Source organism: Pseudoliparis swirei, chromosome 10 (assembly GCF_029220125.1).
Source record: "Pseudoliparis swirei isolate HS2019 ecotype Mariana Trench chromosome 10, NWPU_hadal_v1, whole genome shotgun sequence".
Lineage (NCBI taxonomy): Eukaryota > Metazoa > Chordata > Actinopteri > Perciformes > Liparidae > Pseudoliparis > Pseudoliparis swirei.
In genome coordinates this window covers 15,482,919-15,503,414 of record NC_079397.1, presented here as the reverse complement: position 1 = coordinate 15,503,414, position 20,496 = coordinate 15,482,919, and the positions used below count along the sequence as shown (strand labels likewise).

The following is a 20,496-nucleotide window of genomic DNA, read 5'->3' as shown; positions in this document are numbered from 1 at the left end:
AAAGATAACAAATAATGAATAAATAATTATTTAAAGTCACACACACTATCAGGGGGATAAGAGTTGGGATCCTTCATGATCCTCCGGATCATCCCTGCACTGCCTGGTTCTGCACTCAAGTCCTACAGGTGGGGTGGGTGTGTCAATAGTTCCAATGCAGTCAGCCGCAACACTTTCTCTCTGCAGAGCCTTGTCCTGAGCGAGCAGTTGCCAACCCAGGCTGTGATGCTACCTGTCAGGACGCTGTCTACAGCTTTCCTCTGCCTAAGAGGCCTGCCCTTGCCTTGTGTGTGTTTGCCTTGTGTGTGTTGTTCTCTCTGATATCCTGTCCTACGTGATAATGGGCGGCTGTGTTGTCGACTCCCGGTTTTTGTTTTTGTTTTAGTTTTTATTTATCTTCTTATTGCGATTATTTTTGCACAAAACGTTAGCAGTTAACACGATGACCGGACACTTACTTCTCTGGAATTGGCAGTTGTTCCGCCTACCAGTTTTTTTTTTTCAACTCTTACTCCGCCGTCCGCCAGGAAGCGAACTATCTCCTCCATTTTTAGGCGGCGATTCACGCTCGCGCCGCCGACGGGGGAAGCGCGCGAGGGTTGCTGGTGGTTGAGACGCCGAGCCAATCACCCCCACTACCCACATTTTACTGGCAAATGTACAGTCTTTTGCTGTACAGCTATGTAGCCTCCAGGCTGCGACCAATTCCACCGGGAAACCAAGGAATGCATCATCTCCACTTACTGAGATGGATGGGAGGAGAGAGTTACAGCCATCCAAATGGCAGATTTTTTTTCCGTCCACCGACAGAGAACAGAACTCTCTCTCTGGTAAAGATATCGGGAGGGGGGGTCATGATATAAAGATATCTGGTGCAACCAAAGTCATGTACATACTCTCAAGTCTTGTTTCTCGACCGGAGTACCTAATCATGTGTTGACTCATCATTTCTACTGCTGGAGTTTACAGCAGTCACAGCAGTCACTGTGTGCATTCCGCCGTTCCGCACGGACATAGCGCTGGAAGAAGCTGAAAGGCGGCTCGATCGAGGCAGAGCGGCACACCCCCGCTGCTTTCATTTGGTGGGGGGGACTTCAAAAGCGAACCTCCACTCTTACCAACACATAAAAACAAGGCAAGCAACAGCGGAAAACCACTCGACCACCGCTCCTTCCCGGGAGGGATCCCTCTCCGCCTCCTCCGGCCACCCGCCGTCGGACCCTCCATCCACCTATCCACCCTAGCAGGCAGAAGCAGCAAACACCAATCGCTGTGGAGAAAGAAGTGCGCTGGTCGGTCCAATCGAGCTCTCTGCTGGGACTTTTTGAGCGTGCGGACTGGGATATGTTCAGGGCCAGTGAAGACGCGCGCGTCAGTCACCTCGGTCATCAAGAAATCAAAGAGATGACTAGATTCCTACTTTCGGGTTCGATTTATCCCAACCAGAAACTCAACTGAAGATAGTGGATAAATAGGTGCACCAGCGCAAGAGCCACCGTAACTGCTGACGGAATATGAATATAACAAATAAAGAGCCGCCGACTCGACCAGAACCATCGCTCTGCCAAGCGGGAGTTGAACCAGCGGTGTGAAGAGAACTCTCTCTCCCCTCCAGGCAAAATACATTCTTTTCGTTTCGTCGTGACGGCAGCCAGCCAAGGCAGCGCCGCCCCGAGGAGACCAGCCTCATCTCAGAGGCTGGCGGCGTCGCGGCAGCGGTGGGAGTGAGCGAAGGCGGTCAGGTCGGCAGGTCCCGGGCGCGCCCCTCAGAGCATGTGCAGACCAGTTGGCAGGAGTCTTCGCAGACATCTTGAGGATGGGCCACCACCAGAGCCCCTTGACCTCAACACGGAGCCCTCAGGGTTGCGCGTGTTGAGCTACTCCTACCTCCTGTACACCCACGACTGCACGGCTCTGCCAACCAAATCAATCATTGCTTGCTGACGACACAACAGTGGGGGGGCTGATCACCACGACTTACGAGACAGCTACAGAGGAGAGGTTGGATCACTGAGCCAAAGAAGACCGAGCTGAGAGTGGACAGTGGGAGCGGAAAGCGGAGGAGACCCCACACAGACCACCCATAGAGAGAGTTGCAGTAGAGCAGAGTTCTCAGCTTGCACTCCTCATCTCGACCACCGGGACTCCGAGACACACACTAGACACACCACCACGGGCCCAACAACTTGTGCCCACAAGCGACTGAGGAAATTCTGAGGCTTCCCATCAATCCTCACCCCCATTCTACACCAGTACCACCGATTACAGGGTCATACAGGTTGCATCACTGGTTGCGGAACGCCCTGGGCGGAACTGCACCGCTGCTGGACAGAGGGAAGGTGGGGGGGCACAGTATCGTTGTGAATAGGATTCCCTCCATCCCTCCATCATATACACAAGCGATGTAAGGCCAGGGCCATGGGATGATGAAGATAACAACCACCCCCAAACTGTTTGTTCACCCTTCACAGCAGGCAGGGGATACCGCGCGGTATATCAAGCGCAAACAGACTGAGGGACAGCTTCTTCAGTCAGGCCATCATGGCTGCTGAACAACAGGACTAGACTTATTAACACTACACACACCAATATTCTCTGTGAATATCTGGCCATGATGGTGTATATTTTATGTTTATATATATATATATTGTGTATATATATATATATATATAGTCTCAAAATTCTTTTTTGGCTTAGTCTGTCGGTCGTTGTTACATAAGAATTATTTAAAGACGATTATGCTTGTATGAAGGAAAAAACAATAAATAAAAACTTGAAACTTGAAAACGAAACTTGTGGATGTGTGGGTGAGGTATCCGCTCCCCCTCCCTCTCCACAGTAGTCCGTTAATCCCAGTGGTGAGTCCGTGTTGTGTCCTCCCCTCTAAAGTCAATCAGCAGCCTTAGTTTTGTGACATTGGTGTGAGGGGACACAGGGGGGGCTGGAGGGCGCCTGGGGGGATCTGTGTTCAGGGTGAGGGGTTTGAGGTGTGTCTGCCCACCCTGACCACCCTGGCGGTCAGAAGTCCAGGATCCACAGCAGGGGGGGGTTAGTCCCAGCTCAATCAGCTTTGCCGCCAGTCTGAGGGGACTAAGATGAGAGAGTGTTGTGCAGTACCTGGAGACAGCATCATCCGTATCTCTGTTTTGGCGATAAGCAAACTGCAGCGGTCCATGCTCTGAGGCAGGGGGGGGACCACGGACTCAGCCAGAGAGGTTGAATATTGTGGAACACTGAGCTAGCTGGTTAGCACAGGTCTTCAGTACTCGCCCAGATAAGAGTGGCCCCCTCAGCGGTAGAACTCACCTCGGCTACGCGCTAACGGTGTTGTTGTTAGTAGCTGTTGTTGCTAGCCTCAAACGCGGTATAAAAATGAGTTCAGGCCCGCTAGGATAGGGATGTCGACCATTGCCGCGGCGCTGCTCTGCGCTCTGTAGGTAGTAGAGTCGAGGTCCGTGAGCGCGCGCCATGTCTGTGCTGCCGTGCTGCTCTTCTCCTTGTCTCTGTCTCGTCTCCTCCTCTTGGCTTCCTCCCTTCTCCTCCTCCTCATAGACCGCTTGTACTGTACTCGCCCATGTTGCCGGAAGACCGAGTTATAGGGGCAGCAGTAATGGCGCTCACAGCTTCACGGATGGATCTATACCCAGAAGGTGCCCAAAACATGGGTACTTGCATGCTAAAGTGATCCTTTTTTTTCGTTTTCGGGCCCTGGTGGTAGGATGGGTGGTGGGTGCGGTGAGTCGGAAGAGGAGTAAGCTCCAGAGGACTCACAGACCAACTCATTTTTGTTGCCCCGTGGTGACAATCATGTCCCGGATTTGACCAACATTACCCCAGTATCCCTCACCCTGGTGGTCCGCCTTGTATGGAATGAGATGTAGCGGGAGGGGGCACTGTGTCCCAGTCGACGACACGCAGAGCGCCCTGTAGCGCCTATTAAAGTCCCCAGCCACCACCACAGCCGCTGGATACTTGTTGACTACGCCGGTGTCCTTGTGGTGGAATGGTTTCCGTCAGACAATCTTGCCCTAACATCATCCATCTTATTGTCTGTTCCGACGCTCCGTTTCCCTCGATGTTTGTCGTCGTTGTGGTTCGCGCGACGATCTCGGCCGCCACGCTGGATCGATGGAAAAGTGGACAAAACCCAAAAGCAGCGCTAAATCATGAGCTACTACCTCGACGGCGTCTGGACACAGCCGCGCCATCTTCGACTTGTTATCATGTGCTCTGCCTATTTTCACTTACATCTCTTCCTAAAATATTTCTTTCTTTAATTACATTAATTACACAACGACTAATTTGAAAAAAAGTAAAATGATGGTTGTTTCTTTCAGTAGTTTATAAATATATCTATATATATATATATATATATAATTTGTTATGTTTTATGTGATTAAATTAAACTATTGTTTCTCACATGGACACGTGATGTATAACTCTAACATGCTACATATGTGTGGGAGTTCTGGTTTGTATGTTTTCTCCCCCTTCAAATTACAATCCAAGAACATACTTTAGTTTACGATATAATCCCCGGGCACTAGGACCTTGGGGAGGCTGCTGCGCTGGCTTTCTCACTCTGCAAAGTAATGTCTCTCATCAACGAACAGGAAGTTACAGAATGTGGCTCTCGTTGTTACCTTCTTACATTTAGGTTTTCTTAAGGCAAATGAAACCTAGTGAGCGAGAGTGTGAACGAGCAAATTAGAAATACAAGAAATAACTATCGGCGTCTCTCAATTTCATTATTAGATTTTTTTTCAGTGAATGGTATATTTGACACTGAACTCGCTCATCTTTATCTCAGTGTTAGTGTCCAAATGAGAATAAAATATCACTATGACCCTGACATTCTGTTTCTTGTGTGTTATCATATACTGAATGAAGCAAAACTACAGAGTAAAATCAAACTCTTTCTGATTGAACCAATCTATGAACTGTCAAAAAACAAAGGATATTCGGGCTCCCCCCGAAAAAATTGCTGCGCAAACATAAGCAGACATGCTGTTCCCCTTGGGGCTTAGCCCCGCCCTCTTTTTGAATCCTCTCTTTGAACGCCCCTGTATAATTGTATTCTCTTTAAAAAAAAAAGATGTTTCACCTCTTTAAATCATTTCACAGTCAATATAGGTACAAAAGTTTTTTATTCAGAGAAACATAATTTGTATCTGAAGCAAAAAATACCCTTTTTTAAAAACACAAACGGACACATGTTGACCTTTCACCTACAGGGGACACAAGTTCTGAGGTGGGGGGGGGGGGAGGTCCAGTTCACCGTGAGAAGAGAGAGGGGGGGCGAAGGGAGAGGGGGGGCAGTTGATGGGTCCGGGCTCGGCCCTCCTGTGCGTGTAGCGTTTTCCGAAGCGGAGGCCGAACGGGTTGAAGTTGAATTTGCTCCTGCGGTCGTTGCACAGGAGCTGCCGCTGCTCCTCGTTCTCCCTCAGGGACAAACACGGGGCGGCCTCCTCCGCCAGGAACTCTCCGGTGGTTCTCCTGGTGAGGGCGGAGAGGACGGATCCTGAGGACCACACACACACACACACACACACACACACACACATTAAGGAACACAATAATGTTTTCATGCATGGCACAAAATGATATTTTCATGGAAAAAAAATAATGTTTTCATAGTTTAGTTAACTGACCAACAATAGAGAACAATTCCAAATGTCTAGAAATGAGATTTTTTTGTCAAATGACATATTACTTTATTCTTTTTTTCTTGATCATATTTCAATTCAGTTTATTTTATAGAGCTCAACATCACACATTACGAATCATCCTCACAGGGCTTTACAATCTGTACACATACAACATTCCTGACCTTTGACCTCACACCGGATATTGTGATTATGATAATGTTGTTGATGTTTCTAAATCAATCGATTCATTTGATTATTAGTGAAGCATTACTGTTGGATTTGTGTATAATTACCTTTCACAAGTTGATTAAATGAATTGTATGTAAAAGTGTCATCAGCAAAGTAACTATAGCTGCTTACTAAATGTAGTGGAGTAAAATAATTATATTTTTTTATTTATTTAAATCTTTATTTAACCAGGTGAATCCCATTGAGATTTGAAATATCTTTTTCGAGGGTGACCTGGTCAAGACAGGCAGCAACATAAGAAACACTAGTTACAAATAAACAAGTTCAAAGAAACTAAAAGTTAAGAGACAGTGACATACCCGAGTTAATTTAAGAAACATTGACTTTGTTGGGAACCTCTTGAATTTTTACCCTTTTTTTTGGAAGGAAGTGTGACCATGAAACTCCAGAAAAAGGTCTCGAGATATATTTATGTAAATTATATTGAGACAAAAGACGAATCAGGAGTCATATAGGCCGCAGTATGTGAACCTGGAGAGGTGAAACTGTTGTATGAATCCCCCCCTTGCCCACCACGTGACTCTGATTTATATAGAATTTAATGTAAGCCGTAGACATAGCTTGTATATTTCTGTAAAAGGTTTTAATTTGAGCTATCTGTTGTACAAAGTTTTTTTGTCGCCATTTGCCGGTTTTGTTGTTGTTTCATTGGTATTTGTATACGTTTTATTTCTTTGTAACATGCCTCCATTGCTTTCATTTTATATTTAAAAGCAGTAAGTGGTATCAGTTCTTGAGTTTTAAACATAGATATTAAAGGAAATATTCAAGCCAAGCATAAGTCACCTCAAAATTGCTCTCACGGCATCATATTCAGCCTCTCCCGCTCAAGTGAAACAAGCTGTTCTCTATAAATAATAAATCATAATCCTTCGGGCTGCTCACCTGTTGCACGCGTCCTCTGTGCCGACTCGAACCGGTGCAGAGTGGCTCCGTCCTGCCCGGCGATCAGCCCGCACACCACGACCAGCGCCGCCAGTCTCATGATCCCAGTGTTTGAGTTCACTTCTCAGAAGGTACTAACACGGTCACTCCCATCAGGACCGGTTTTTATCTCTCCAGCAGGTGACCTCGTGCTCCCGCAAGCTCGCAGCCAATCACGGCCGCCCCGCGTCCCCGGCGCTCTAAATTGCGGGAGCTGCCCGCTGCCGCCGGTGCTGAAATGTGGAAGTCATCAGCTCTTCCGGGAAAATGCTGCAAGCTCAGTTCGCCGCCGTGATCGTTCATCCGGCATGAGATAATATGTTGACGGGCAGCGAAGACGTCAGCGTCGAGCGAGCAAGTGGCAGAAACAGGGAGAACGTGGAACAGTAATTGCCCAATCCAGGTTCCGGTGCCGCAAAGAGCAGAAGCAGATTGGCGGCCGGAGTTCTTCGTATCAAATGAATTAGACTTGTGTTTGAATGTATTTTACTTTAATCCTTGAAATACACCAGTGTGTGAGCAGGAAGGGAGGCCTGAAGCACACAGTAAGCACCCAGTGTGAACCCCCTGACCTCATAACCTTAACCCCCTAACCCCCTAACCCAGCGGTTCATAACCTGGGTTCGATCGAACCCCAGAGGTCACTCTCAGGGGTCACTCAGGGGTCAAGACACACACAGTGCAGCCCGGTTCACATCAGCAATGTCAGGCCGTTTTTGTCGTTGATCGAAAAATCGTTTGCCGACATTTTGGCAACACGCCATTTCTCCTCGCCGTGTTATAATCATTTTATTTTATAAATTATATTATTATAAAAAAATGTTAAAACAGATTATTATTAAAGCGTTGCGTAGGTGTGAACGCAGCATCAGATTAAAAATATTTAGTCGATTAGTAAACATGTGTTACACAAAATGAATCCAGCCCACTCGTCTTGTTCGTGACGTCACGCTCCGCTTGGCCCTCATTGGCTGCAGCTGATCACGCCACATCTGATATCGGCGCTGCAGGGAACTTGGTGCGCTCGGTACTCGACTTGTGGCGGTTGTGATTGAACGTCATTTGTGATTTTCTTTTAATCTCGACATATGAAATGAAAGTGGTTGGACGAATACGTACAATAGGTATTCCGTGTTTAAAGGAGCGTGATGGGAGTCAGCGTCCTCAGTGACTAAGTTCAGCAATTCTAGTCTATCACCGGCAAAACTAACGGAACACTTCTGAGTGTCCTGGGAGTGGACGTGGACATGGTGGAGGAGTACAAGTACCTGGGCGTCTCCATCGACAGCCGACTGAACTGGAAGGCCAACATCAACGCTGTGTACAAGAAGGGGATGAGTCGACTCTTTTTCCTGAGAAAGCTTCGATCCTTCAACGTGTGCAGCAAGATGCTGGAGTTATTCTACCAGTCGGTTGTGGCCAGTGTGCTGCACTTTGCCATTGTCTGCTGGGGGAGCAGCATCGGAGCCGGTGACACCAGCCGTCTCAACAAACTGGTTAGGAAGGCTGGCTCCATCATCGGCTGCCAGCTGGAGCTCCTGGAACAGGTGGTGGAGAGGAGGACGTTGAAGAAACTTGTGTCCATATTGGACAACCCGGACCACCCTCTCCACCCGGACCACCCTCTCCACCACCTCCTACAGGGACAGAGGAGTACTTTCTCCAGACGTCTCCTCACGCTCCGCTGCCACAAGGACAGATACAGGAGAACATTCCTGCCAACGGCTATGAGGCTCTATAACAAATCACCTCTTGCCAGATCATAGTGCAATAACTACAACAATCACTGAATACTTACACTATGTTGATCTGCACTTCACAGATCTCATTTGGTTGCACTACACACATACACACACATTTCATTTCATTTGCTCTGCACTCATACACACACTTTGCTTTTTGCACTCTGTCTATATTTAATATTTTGTGTATTTGATTTGTCAGTGTTGTTGTGTGTTGTGTATGCATGTGTGTTGTATATTTACATATATATTTTGTTTTGTATTTTACTTTTATTTTACTTGTATACTTCTATATCTTTCATCCCTGTTTCTTATATTTTGTGTTTTGTTTTTACTCTTGTGTGTTGCTGCTACTGTCACGACAAATTTCCCCTTGGGGATTAATAAAGTATATATCTATCTATCTATCTATCTATCTATCTATCTAAAGTTGCCTTAGAAGTATTACGGCTGAGGTCGCCTGTTTATTCCTCGGGTAAAGAGAGTTTTTTTGTTCTATTTAAGCTGACGTCCTGCCTGGTTTCTCTGCACCTGAGCTTCACCCGTGACACATTGGAGTGTGACACATTCCCATTAGAACCTTATTTTGTTCCAAAAATAATGTTTTCATGGGCACAAAATAATGTTCTCATGGGCACAATATAAAAAATAAAATTAAAATAATGTTTTCATGGGCACAAAATAAAAAATAAAATTAAAATAAGGTTCTCATGGGCACAAAATAAAAAATAAAATAAAAATAAGATTCTCATGGGAACAAAATAAAATTAAAATAAGATTCTCATGGGAACAAAATAAGGTTTTCATGGGAACAAAATAAAAACAAATAAAACTAGAACGGGCACTCGGTAGAGCGCATACCTTCGCATATCACAAGATTGGGCATTGAATTATGAACATTTTGGCATTAGTTGCATGCCAATTGGATATGAATTGACCGAGCCATGGTAAAAAGAAGAGTTTGACCTGTTCATGACCTTGACCTTTGACCCGATCGATCCCAAAGTCTAATGAAATGGTCCCCGGATAATAACCAATCATCTCACCAAATTTCATGCGATTCAAGAAGATGTTGAGCTTTTTCATGACCTTGACCTTGACCTTTGACCCGATCGATCCAAAAATCTAATCAAATGGTCCCCGGATAATAACCAATCATCCCACCAAATTTCATGCGATTCGGTTTAAAACTTTTTTTGTTATGCGAATAACACGCATACAAATAAATAAATAAATAAATACACTGCGATCAAAACATAACCTTCCGCATTTTCAATGCGAAGGTAATAAAATCAATGTTCTCATGGGAACACAATAATGTTGAGACATTGATGCACCACACTTCTGACCAGCCAGAGGGCTCCATAGTACCGTTATAGTACAGAAGAAGACCGCAACATCCCATCCTTCCTCTCTCCTCATATTTCATTTCCATTCATACTGGGAAGTGTCAAATGTTTAATATGAAATATTAGGTCGGGTATGTGATTTGTTTGTAATTTTATTCTACTTTGAGGGTCCCTTTTAACACCTTTAATATTATTATTAACACTGGCTGGTGTTCACTGTTGTCAATAAGCAGCCAGCTGTCAAATAATCTCAATAAACAAGGAAAATATTAAAAAAGAAACTATAAAGCACAACAGGACTGATTTTTAAATTCATGATTGGATACACTATCTATCAACTGCTCCAAACCTTTCACCCGGTATGTGTGTGTGTGTGTGTGTCTGTGTGCAATGTAGTCGTCCCCTCGTGGAGGTCAGCGCTAGTAGGCGGGGTGGAAGCTCTGTGGTGTGTAAAGCTCATGTAACTGTGCTGTGCTTACAGAAAGCTGTCTGTCACAACATATGTGTGCGGTCACAATATAATATCATATTCTTTGCTTTCATATTATGATCAGTGTTTCCTGCACACAGCTGAAGCCGCGTGCATCTGAGTCACTTGTTGAATCTGTTCATATAATCCTGTTCCTTCATGTTGTCCAACAGTTCAGAGGTTATTGGCCTTTCTGCCGTTTTCTCTGCTTCCACCAGCTCTCTGATGCAGTGTCGACGTCACCACGGGCTCGTTGATATCAATATTTGTCTTTTTGTTGCCACGTGAGAGACGGGGACCAACATTTCCACATGTTTTCATCTGAAAATGTTCAAAGAATTTGTCAAAGCCCAGTATCAACACAGGGTTACTGGAGACCCATTTGAGCATTTAGGTTTAATAGAGTATTTCAGCATGCGATGAACACACTGTTGCGTTGCGTCTGTCGACAGAACGGATGCATCATCATTTTACAAGCAGAAACTAAATGAAAGAGGAACAAATGAAACAAAAGGTCTAATATTGTTAAGGATAATTAGGTCATAATGAAATGGTAATAACAGAGATAACAATAAAAGGGCAAATAGAGTTACTGTACATTTGTATTAAAATTAAAACATATATAAACTATTATTATAATAATATTAATTATATTTATAAATGAATAATTGTTTGAATTATTATAATAATGTCATGTAAATTAATATAAAAAATTAATATTCTAATAATATTAGTTATATTTATAAATTATTTTATTATTACAAATTCTAATATAATAATAATATTTATAAATTATTATTTGTGTTTTGGAGATATGGAATATACCCAGTAATATTGGTAAAATAGGATATCTGCTCAAAATATATGCTTTTCCTGCACTTCCTCTCTGCCTCTCTCCATCTGTTTGTTTATGAATAAATACCACACACACGCTTTACTCCAGTCAAACTAGTACCCTGAGAGTTCTGACCTTTTACTCATATGTTTAAGTAGAATAGGGTTCCTAATGTAAAACTGTATGGCCTTCATCATATTTAATGATGCTCATGTTTAATGTAGAGAAGAAGTCAAAAGAAACAGACTTCAGAGCTGTCCTATCTTGGCATGTGCAACTGCAGTTGGAGGAATCTACACAGTGATCCAGACCAAAGCCAAGATCACGGTGGACGAATGGGGGGAGAACTACGACATGATGGGGCCCTACTCCCAACACAACTTTAAGACCCAGGTGGAGGAATGCGAGCCGCCGCACCCCGCCATCAGGAAGGCCATGGACGCTCTCATCAACAATGGCTGCCAGGTGACAGTACACATATTCTGATTACATGCATTATTTTAATATATATATATTGTATGTTAAGTATATTTTAAATATATTGTAAGTATTTTACAAATATGTTAACATCACATTATTAATATATTTATAGTTTGCTAATAGTATATCAAAGGTATACTTTTGGTAAACTATAATCAAATTCGAAATATATTATTATTGTGATTAATTACCAATTCATATATCAAAATAATAGCTTGAATAAGTTTACTTACTAATTACAAAAAAGTGGTATATTTAAACTCGCTATTTATCAAATGTGCTTCAAATACATTGTTTCAATGCTAATTTAGAGCATACATTTTGAAATATACAGCAAATATGTTTGAAAACAAAGTTTAAAGAAGTACATTTAAGTAATTGCACAGAACTTACACTCTTATTGTCTTCTTATAATATATTTCTTGAAAGTATATACATATACAATTATTTTAAAGTATGTTAAATGTTTAATTTTTAAAATAGGTGAAAGCATAACTTTAGTATACTTTTGATATATTTGCAGAAAGTACATTTCTTTGGCAGTATATTTGCAATGTACTATTGCAATTTTCAGTATATTTTAAGTACATTAAAATATATATTTTTTACAATCCCTTTCATTCTACCATCCAATACAAATATCCCAACATTCTCAAAGATAACTAATATCTCAGGCTCAGTTGCAGGGAAATAGATTAAATATTGAATGTCGAAAGACCACGTCGGGATTTTACACGTTACTTGCCGGCAGCTGTCTGGCGCTCTCATCCCAGTCTTCAGTGCACACTGGAAATAGATTATGAAAACTGATTTCTAATACGGCAGCTCTGTTTTCTCTGTAAAGGTTTTTCACCTCTTTCGTTGTCATATGGAGTGAACGGAAATGACTGCAATGGCTTAACTCCGAAATAAAAGGAGAAAGAAAAAGGAAAAAGTTGTTGTCATTTTGAGTGAAACACAGTTTAAATCCGGGTCGATGAACCAATCCCTTTCAAGTGGGGAAGTGCGCTAGGTCCGGAGCCGTAACTTGACACTCACTGTCGATGCCGCAGGTTCATTTCGGCCGCTGGCTGATCGAGGGCAGCCCCTTTGTGATCCTGGTTGACCTCGGCTCTGCAGCCTGGAACCTGGACCGCTGGAAGGGGGACCTGTGGGAGGCCTGCAAGATAGGCCTGCCCCACTACGACCAAGAGGCCAACGACTCTCTCACCCTGGGCGCCCTGATCGCCTGGTTCTTCAAAGAGGTCAGCGCGCTGCTCATCAGTCACTTCCACCACATTTCAAAATTTTAATCTCTTGCTGCCATTTCATGCTTACAAAAGTGCGCACTCGCCCGTTGTCTTAGCGAACCGCGACTATTTCCAACTTTGTTTCCCAGTTAACAGACGAGCTGGGCGATAAACCCAATATCATCGGTCACTTCCATGAGTGGCAGGCGGGTCTAGGTGTCATCCTCTCTCGCTCCCGCAAGATCCCCATGGCAACGATCTTTACGACCCACGCCACCCTGCTGGGACGATATCTCTGTGCCGGAAATGCCGACTTTTACAACAACCTGGACAAGGTGAGAGATCGGGATTGTTCTTCATCCAGTCAGGAGGCACCAGACACAGCCAGGTCCGATGGACCCTATGAGACGTGAAGTCACAGAGACTCCGGGGAGGAAGCAGAGTTAATAATGTGTGATGGAGAGACGTGAATTAATTCATAAGTAGAGAGAAGAGGAGAGAGGTGCTCAGTGTATCCTAAAAATATAATTTCATGACCAACCAAACAGCACAGGAAGTCCCCACAGGATTCAACTATCTAAAACCCAAACCACAAGGTGTTCTCATGCTGCCCATGGGATTAACCACAAGTGCTTATTACACATTTACTATAAAATCTTCACACATTTCTGCAACATATTGAAATCCACAATCCATGACAATAGCAATATGCTATTGTTGTACATGCCACATGCACACATCGTTGTGTTCACCAGATTGATCATATTCATCTTCACATTCAAAGGTTCTAGCTCAAAAGCCGCAGCCTTTTACATCCACTTAGAGCATCATTAGGGGTGTTGAGTTGCGTGTGGAGGGCTCAGGGTGATGTTTGTAATTGGCGTCCTAAAGGTCAGCATAGAGGTAAAGGCCACTCACTTGCTGAATGAATCACCGACAGACAAGGAGTTTGTAACAGGAAGTCCAGAGGATTCATATCAATATGCATTTTCAGCTCTTTTGACACGACGTAGAAAGGATGGAGGAAACAAAGCAGAAGCGGAGCCATAATACTAGAAATGCATTTTGTAAATAAACCCAAAATGTAAACATTACATGAAATTAATTGGTTCATTATTAAATCTTCATATATTCTTAGTTTCATATCTTCTGTGAGAAGATAACAAAAATATGTTGAAGTTTGATTGGCTGATAATTGGTGAGGAACCTCTCGGTTCAGTTATCAGCAGGTGTCGACCAAGAGGGCCTTTGACAGACCTACAACCACACTGAAAAAAATGTTATGTTGGAATTACTCCATTTTTTTTAGGTAAGTGATTGCACGAAATAAAATCATCTAAATCCAGACATATTTTTTAAGTTGATTGTACTAATTATTTTCAACTAATTTCAGCCTAATCATATTTACATTTTCTGCTCAACGATTTTGATTAGAGTTAACTCAATTATATTAAGAAATTCCAACTAAACCCATTGGGGTTCAGTTTACTAGAATGGATTAAGTAACTTTAATTAAAAAAATTGTTTATATGCAAATCAATTTAATGTTTACATTTTTACACACTAAAATTAAGTTTAATTAAATTAAATGTACCGACATGTGACCACAGCGAGCAGTGATGAGCTCTGATTGGTGCAGGATCAATATTATCTGTGAACTATTTTGCCATCTTTCCAATCAGAATTTGACGTGACATAAAAAAAATAAATTGTTCATTTTAAGATGCTGTCAACATATTCACATTGGAACATTATCTCGCTGGAAATAAAAAGGAAAAGAAGGATGGAGAAAAGGGAGGGAAAGATGGGACGAAAGGGGGATATGGGAGAAACAAATAGAGAAAAAGATAAGGTAGGAAAGGAATGGGGTGATTGGAGGAAGGAGGGGATGAAAGAAAGAAGGAATTCAACACGTGACAATGAGTTGGCAAGAGATATAATCTAATGCAAGAAAGACAACCAATGAAAAGAGGGTTGGAAAAAAGAGAAAAAGAAGGGAGAGAGGAGAATAGAAGGATTGAATGAGCACGAAGTGTAGGCAGAAGGGAACATGAGAAGCAAAGTCCTAGATCTCTGATGTTGCAGCTTCTTAGGAATCCTTCAGTCCAACCATTATATGATATTATAATATTTATCTGCTCGGTAGGCAGGAAATATTCCTGTGTACTTTATATAAAGTGACTCATTCGTCATCCACAGACGGAGGGTTTCCGATCTGTAATCCTGATGGATGTGTGAAGAATAACGGACAATTGTCCCGAAAGGCCTGAAAGCGTTATGAAAATGTACGGCCTGTTTTTTTTTCTCGAACACACGAGCCCGGATCCAGGTCCGTCACAAAACCCGGACTCCTGATCTCGAGCCCAATTTAATTGTGGCGTTCCCCAGGGCTTCATTGTAAGCCCACTGTTGTGTTCATGCTCCCCCTAAAAACAAGGACACTGTCTTCAATTGACCCTTTGCTAAGTCCCGCCCTCGATTGCAGTCCGGCCACTTATATAATTATTGTCGGACCCTCGCCGAATAAATTTTACGTTTCTACATAAAAACCTGACATCATTATTAACTAGAGCAGGGGTGTCAAACTCATTTCCCCCGTGGGCCACATCCACAACATGGCCACCTCTCAAAGGGCCGGTTGTAACAGAATATAATTGTATAAACTCCCCAACATATCGTGAAATAACTATCTTGTCATTTAATTATTGTTTATTTGAGTGTAGAAATATTGTACATTAAAAAAAATCTCTAATATTATAACATAAATCCATTTAATCTGAAACCTTCAAAATAAAAGCACGGTATAATTTTCAGAAATGTCTTGAAGAAAAGGTGATTGTATGTCTTTCAAGCCGTCAGGGGCCAGATAAAATGAAAATGTCTATGATTATAACATGAATCCATTTTAATGTGAAACCTTAAAGAAAAGGTGATTGTGTGTCTTTCATACCGCCGGGGGCCACATAAAATGATGTGGGGGGCCACATTCGGCCCGCGGGCCTTGTGTTTGACACCCGTGAACTTGAGCTAGCAATTCTATGCTACGCTAGCTACTGAGGGTACATTGAACCTATATAGACTTCCTGCTTTACAGGAACAGTGTTGTTCCTTAATTTCTTTGTTTGGATTTCCAGGTTGATGGGATGGTTCCCTTTTACACTTTAGCTTTAACCCGGTTGTCATTCTGGATATATGTTTTCTATGCATATTGTAGAGACTTCTGTCTGCTTCTCTCCAACATTTAAATACATTTAAATGTATAATGTGTTCAGGAAATATAGTGTGGGCTCCATGGTGACGTATAGCTCTGGCAGCTTAATGTCACAGCAGGGGGCGGGGCTTAGCCACGGGTGGCATTTACTCTGCAGATGACGTATACGTGTTCTAATGAAATGCAGAAATTCTAATAGCCGAACTAACTTTCTTATCTGCCTCAATGGCAATGAAATAAAAATATTGAGATTGTATAAGTCTCCACCAAGTCTCCAGTGTTTTCACATTTTACCTAAAAATGACAAATGCATGCTGAAAAACAGCAATCACATGGCCATGCAATCATTATTCATTTGCATACTTATAATAAGCCATCATAAAAAAACTCAAACATGCTCAGACCAATAGTGCTAAGAATTCTTTTTTATTAAAACGTCACATTTCAAACATCGTCAAAGAATTCACATTTACAAAACAGCCGTTCTTCTCCCTAACACAGAAACAGCTGCAGATCAGAAGTATTCTCTCTTCCACACCGGCAGATCCTGGAAATACACGTCATCTGGGTTTTCATCGGCTATGAGAGAGAGAGAACATGAACATTCAATTATGGAATTAAAATATATATATATAACATGTATAAAATCAAAGTCAAAGAAATAACAAAAGCCACAGAATCATTCAACTGAATTTCCCTTCACAGTCAATTTTTGACTTGAAATTAGACCTCCATAACACCTTATATTATATTATATATATTTACAGTATAAAACATTACACTTGTGATATTTGTTCTCGTATAAACACGTGTCTCTTTTCCATAAAGACGACACAAAGACTGTACAGCATCGTCCAGATACTGCTGGGATAAGAGGGAAAGTTTAGTGTCTGAATAATTGACAATGAAATTAAAAACAAATTCTTGGAAAAAAAGACAATGTTGATATTGATGCATGTGAGTAGATGGACCCGAACACGTTGCTGCTCTCACCTCCCTCTCTGGCCTGCTGCAGGAAGTGGAGCAGGACGGTGGCGGCCTGGTCCACGCTCAGCTTCTCTGTGTTCTGACTGCGGGTCTCTGCCACACACACACACACACACACACACACACACAGTCATTATCCATGAAACCTCCTTGTCATACATGACACACGTGTGTGTTGTGTGTGCTCTACTAACGAGACCCCCTACCTAGGTGTAATGTGTCATAGACGTCTCCTTCTTTTCGGTCCTCTGAAATGAACCTTCGGCCCTCTGGAAAACAGAAAGAAAGACAAAGATCCATCAATTCTAGAGAGTGATGGAGAAAGAAAAAAATCCAGGGTTCTTGGATAAATACGTGATGAACACGCACATTACACATGACTCCAATGATACTGTGAAATAAAAAAACAGTGCCTTCACCCTAAAACAGTAGTTTTCATGTCGAACGAAGAAAAAAATAACTCAAAATAAGAAAATGTCTGTATTTATTCATTTCATATTCTTTTTTTAATTTAAATTCTATTTTATTAGTGTTCAGAATCTCACATACACATATTGACATTTTTCAGATTCTTTGTATAAAGAGAAGTAAAAAACAAAAAAATAAACATATGCAAATAAAGAAACAAAAACAATACCATAGTAACAAAACTATAAATAAATAAAGCAGGGAGAAATCATTTTCTATAGAGTAAAGAAATACAGTCAGGCCATTTATCTGTGACATAGTTGCACCACTTTTGCCAGTGCTTAAGAAATGTTTCTGTTCTTTGGTTAACATGAGCTGTAATCTGCTCCATTCTGTAGATCTCTGTTCATTTCATATTCTAGTATTGATGTTTATATTGAACACCGGGTTCTCCATGGACACACACACACACACACACACTGCATTAGTGGAATACATACGAGTGCCCTTGAGGTACAGCATCGCCTGCGGGGTCCAGTTCCTCCGCTGGAAAGAGCCCTTTAATGAAGAAACGACAGTGTATTCGTCAGCGTTGTCGTCCTGTGGCCAACAGTCGGCGGTCCACATGCTGGAGCTCCCTCCCTTCACAGTCGACTCTGGTATTGAGAGGTCAGCGGTGGAACGGGGGGGGGGGGGGAGGATCTGCCTTACCTTCGGGGCGCTCCACGACTGGGAGATGAAGGACGCCAGCAGCAACAGCGTGAGGACGTAGGTTATCGTGAAGGCCCGGAGACCCTGAGGAGGAGACAGGAACATGGGGGGGGGGGGGGGGGACACAGGACCATTCAGGATGAGAAGCAGCATCCTCCTCAGAGACACAAGACAATCACCCACTTGGAAACTGAAGTGCAAAAAGAGCATCTTGTGGAGATCTGAAGACGCAAACCTCTCTTTGGAAAAAGAAAATTCAGGTGAAATATAAAATCAAATTTTTTCACAGAAGCTCTGTGAAAAGATTCGATTTGATTTGTATTTCACCTGAATTTTTTTTATTTTTAATAAGCTATTGGGTTTGAATGCAATTAACGGGAACATGAAATCCGGTGAATCGGGTTATTCGGATTAAAAAGGCGTAACTTTCCCGACTTACTTTCATGGTGCGGCGGATCCCGTGAGCCTGGTGTCCAGCAGAGAGGAGGAGGAGGGCGAGGCGGAGCAGTTCAGGGCTCTACTTGCTGGTCGGTGAAGCCCTCTCCCCGTATTTATATCCTCCGGGCCTGGGCGGGGAACGAGCCGAGCTCCGCTCTCCTTCACGACGCCAGCAGCTCATAGGTCACGCCAATTTGTTGACACGTAGGCGCGGAGGAGAGCCGATCGATCGGGCTCCTTCCATTGACACCGCCAGCGTGAATACTTGTGAATTAAAAACAGCTGCCGTCAGCACTTTCTGCTCCACGCATCGACGTTACACACGCCGGAGCTGCAGGCCGTCAAACGCCACACGCGGTTGGCTGGAGACGTCGTCGCCGTCGATAGTAGAGTAGAAGTAATGAGCAATAATTCCCTCCTGTGGAAACAAAATATTGATATGTTTGCACCTTGCTCACTGGAGCGGAACACAGGGAGATGAGGGCCGGGGCTTTTATGAATCAAAAGGCCACACTTCCAATTATGAATGTAATAATCCAAAGCCTGCATGAGGGAGGAAGGACTGGGGGCAGTGAATTCTCCTGTCAGTGATATCAGACAGTCTACAGGGAATACCAGCCCCCCCCCACACACACACACACACACACTCCCCAGTCCAAGTCCCCCCATTGCTGCTCCAATGTAGCCTTCATGGTCCGTCGGTATATTCTACCGTCGCACAAAGCTGCATTTCTGTGGAGAATTTAAAATCCTTCTCCAAACTCACAAAGCCTTGATTGGTGATGCTCCATCATATCTTAAGGAGCTTGTAGTACCATATCTCCCCACTAGAGAGCGTCGCTACTTGTGGTTCTTAGAGTCTCGAAAAAGAGGCGTGGTCTGGCCTCTTTCACGATGCCTCCCACCTGGTCCTCCTGCCACGGCCCTGCTGATGACCCTCCTCTCTTCCTCCTTCTCTTTCATGGATTGTGGAGGTCTGGATCGTGGTCCATGCCTACTACTAATTATTCATACATTTCAAGATTCAAGATTCAAGATGTTTTTATTTGTCACATACACACACAGGGTGTGCAGTGAAATGAAAGTGGCAATGCTCAGCAGGAATGTGCAAGGGCAACAAGTACACACTATTTACAATAAAAAACAACAACACAATATTTACAGTAAGTGTGTGTGTGTGTGTGTGTGTGTGTGTGCCTAAGAGGGGCAGTTGTGTGGGTCTATGTGGGGGTCCTGGTCTATGTGGGGGTTCTATTCGTTGAATGTGTTGTAACTCTGTAACGCTGTTCATCTGGTCACAGGACTTCTATTGCTTCTGTCCATCCTGGAGAGGGATCCTTTTTTCTCACTGAAAGTTGTTTTTCTATTTCTCAGGAGTTGTTCCTGATCCGATGTGAGGTCAAAGGTCAGGGATGTCGTATGTGTATAGATTGTAAAGGCAAATTTGTAATTTGTGATATTGGGCAATACAAAATAAACTGAATTGAAAATCCTAAATATCCATACCAAAGAGGAACTTGTTGGTGCCTTAGAGATGTAGCCGTTTGACTAATGAAAGGAAAGACACATTGAGGGTGAACACAAGCTTCACACACGCATCTTCCCTGAACAGTAGCAGGATAAATCCATCTTGGATTGATGCTAGAGCTTTAAGAGCACTCCAAACTTTATTTATTTTACCCCATGAAAGTTTTTGTTCCGTTTTTTCCAGATCCGATGTGAGGTCCTGGGACAGGGATGTCGGATGTGAACTTGAACCAGATGCAACTATAGGTGGATGTTGAAACTTCAGATGTACAGTGTATGCAAAGAGTCA

The 20,496-nt window shown here is 43.1% G+C and overlaps 3 protein-coding genes across 3 annotated transcripts; 1 reads left to right on the top strand and 2 right to left on the bottom strand.

The window, feature by feature from the left end:
• Positions 1 to 5,274: 5,274 nt before the first annotated feature.
• Positions 5,275 to 6,882, bottom strand: kiss2 (kisspeptin 2). Its single transcript, XM_056425476.1, is given in 3 exon segments — positions 5,275 to 5,336; positions 5,339 to 5,521; positions 6,783 to 6,882. Coding segments are annotated over 3 exon segments (345 nt in total).
• Positions 6,883 to 7,139: 257 nt separating this feature from the next.
• On the top strand, positions 7,140 to 15,163 carry gys2 (glycogen synthase 2). The gene is made up of 6 exons (XM_056425474.1): positions 7,140 to 7,207; positions 10,555 to 10,619; positions 11,500 to 11,681; positions 12,749 to 12,940; positions 13,075 to 13,260; positions 15,125 to 15,163. Exons 1-6 carry the CDS (start codon positions 7,140 to 7,142, stop codon positions 15,161 to 15,163), a joined length of 732 nt encoding a protein of 243 aa, XP_056281449.1.
• Positions 15,164 to 16,637: 1,474 nt separating this feature from the next.
• Positions 16,638 to 18,770, bottom strand: spx (spexin hormone). Its single transcript, XM_056424570.1, has 6 exons — positions 18,682 to 18,770; positions 18,243 to 18,326; positions 18,032 to 18,089; positions 17,330 to 17,392; positions 17,130 to 17,216; positions 16,638 to 16,715 (listed from the first exon to the last, which is right to left on the bottom strand). Exons 1-6 carry the CDS (start codon positions 18,685 to 18,687, stop codon positions 16,651 to 16,653), a joined length of 363 nt encoding a protein of 120 aa, XP_056280545.1. The 5' UTR covers positions 18,688 to 18,770; the 3' UTR covers positions 16,638 to 16,650.
• Positions 18,771 to 20,496: the final 1,726 nt, after the last annotated feature.

What these genes read in the sequence shown, in the direction of transcription:
- spx (XM_056424570.1), bottom strand. An exon ending in GCTGTACCTCAAGGGCACTC is followed by an intron (nt 17,393 to 18,031) that starts GTATGTATTCCA and finishes TCTGTTTTCCAG; the next exon opens with AGGGCCGAAGGTTCATTTCA. An exon ending in CTATGACACATTACACCTAG is followed by an intron (nt 17,217 to 17,329) that starts GTAGGGGGTCTC and finishes TGTGTGTGGCAG; the next exon opens with AGACCCGCAGTCAGAACACA.
- gys2 (XM_056425474.1), top strand. Translation starts at nt 7,140, where the DNA reads ATGTTGACGGGCAGCGAAGACGTCAGCGTCGAGCGAGCAAGTGGCAGA. An exon ending in AACAGGGAGAACGTGGAACA is followed by an intron (nt 7,208 to 10,554) that starts GTAATTGCCCAA and finishes GTTGTCCAACAG; the next exon opens with TTCAGAGGTTATTGGCCTTT. An exon ending in CTCTCTGATGCAGTGTCGAC is followed by an intron (nt 10,620 to 11,499) that starts GTCACCACGGGC and finishes GTGCAACTGCAG; the next exon opens with TTGGAGGAATCTACACAGTG.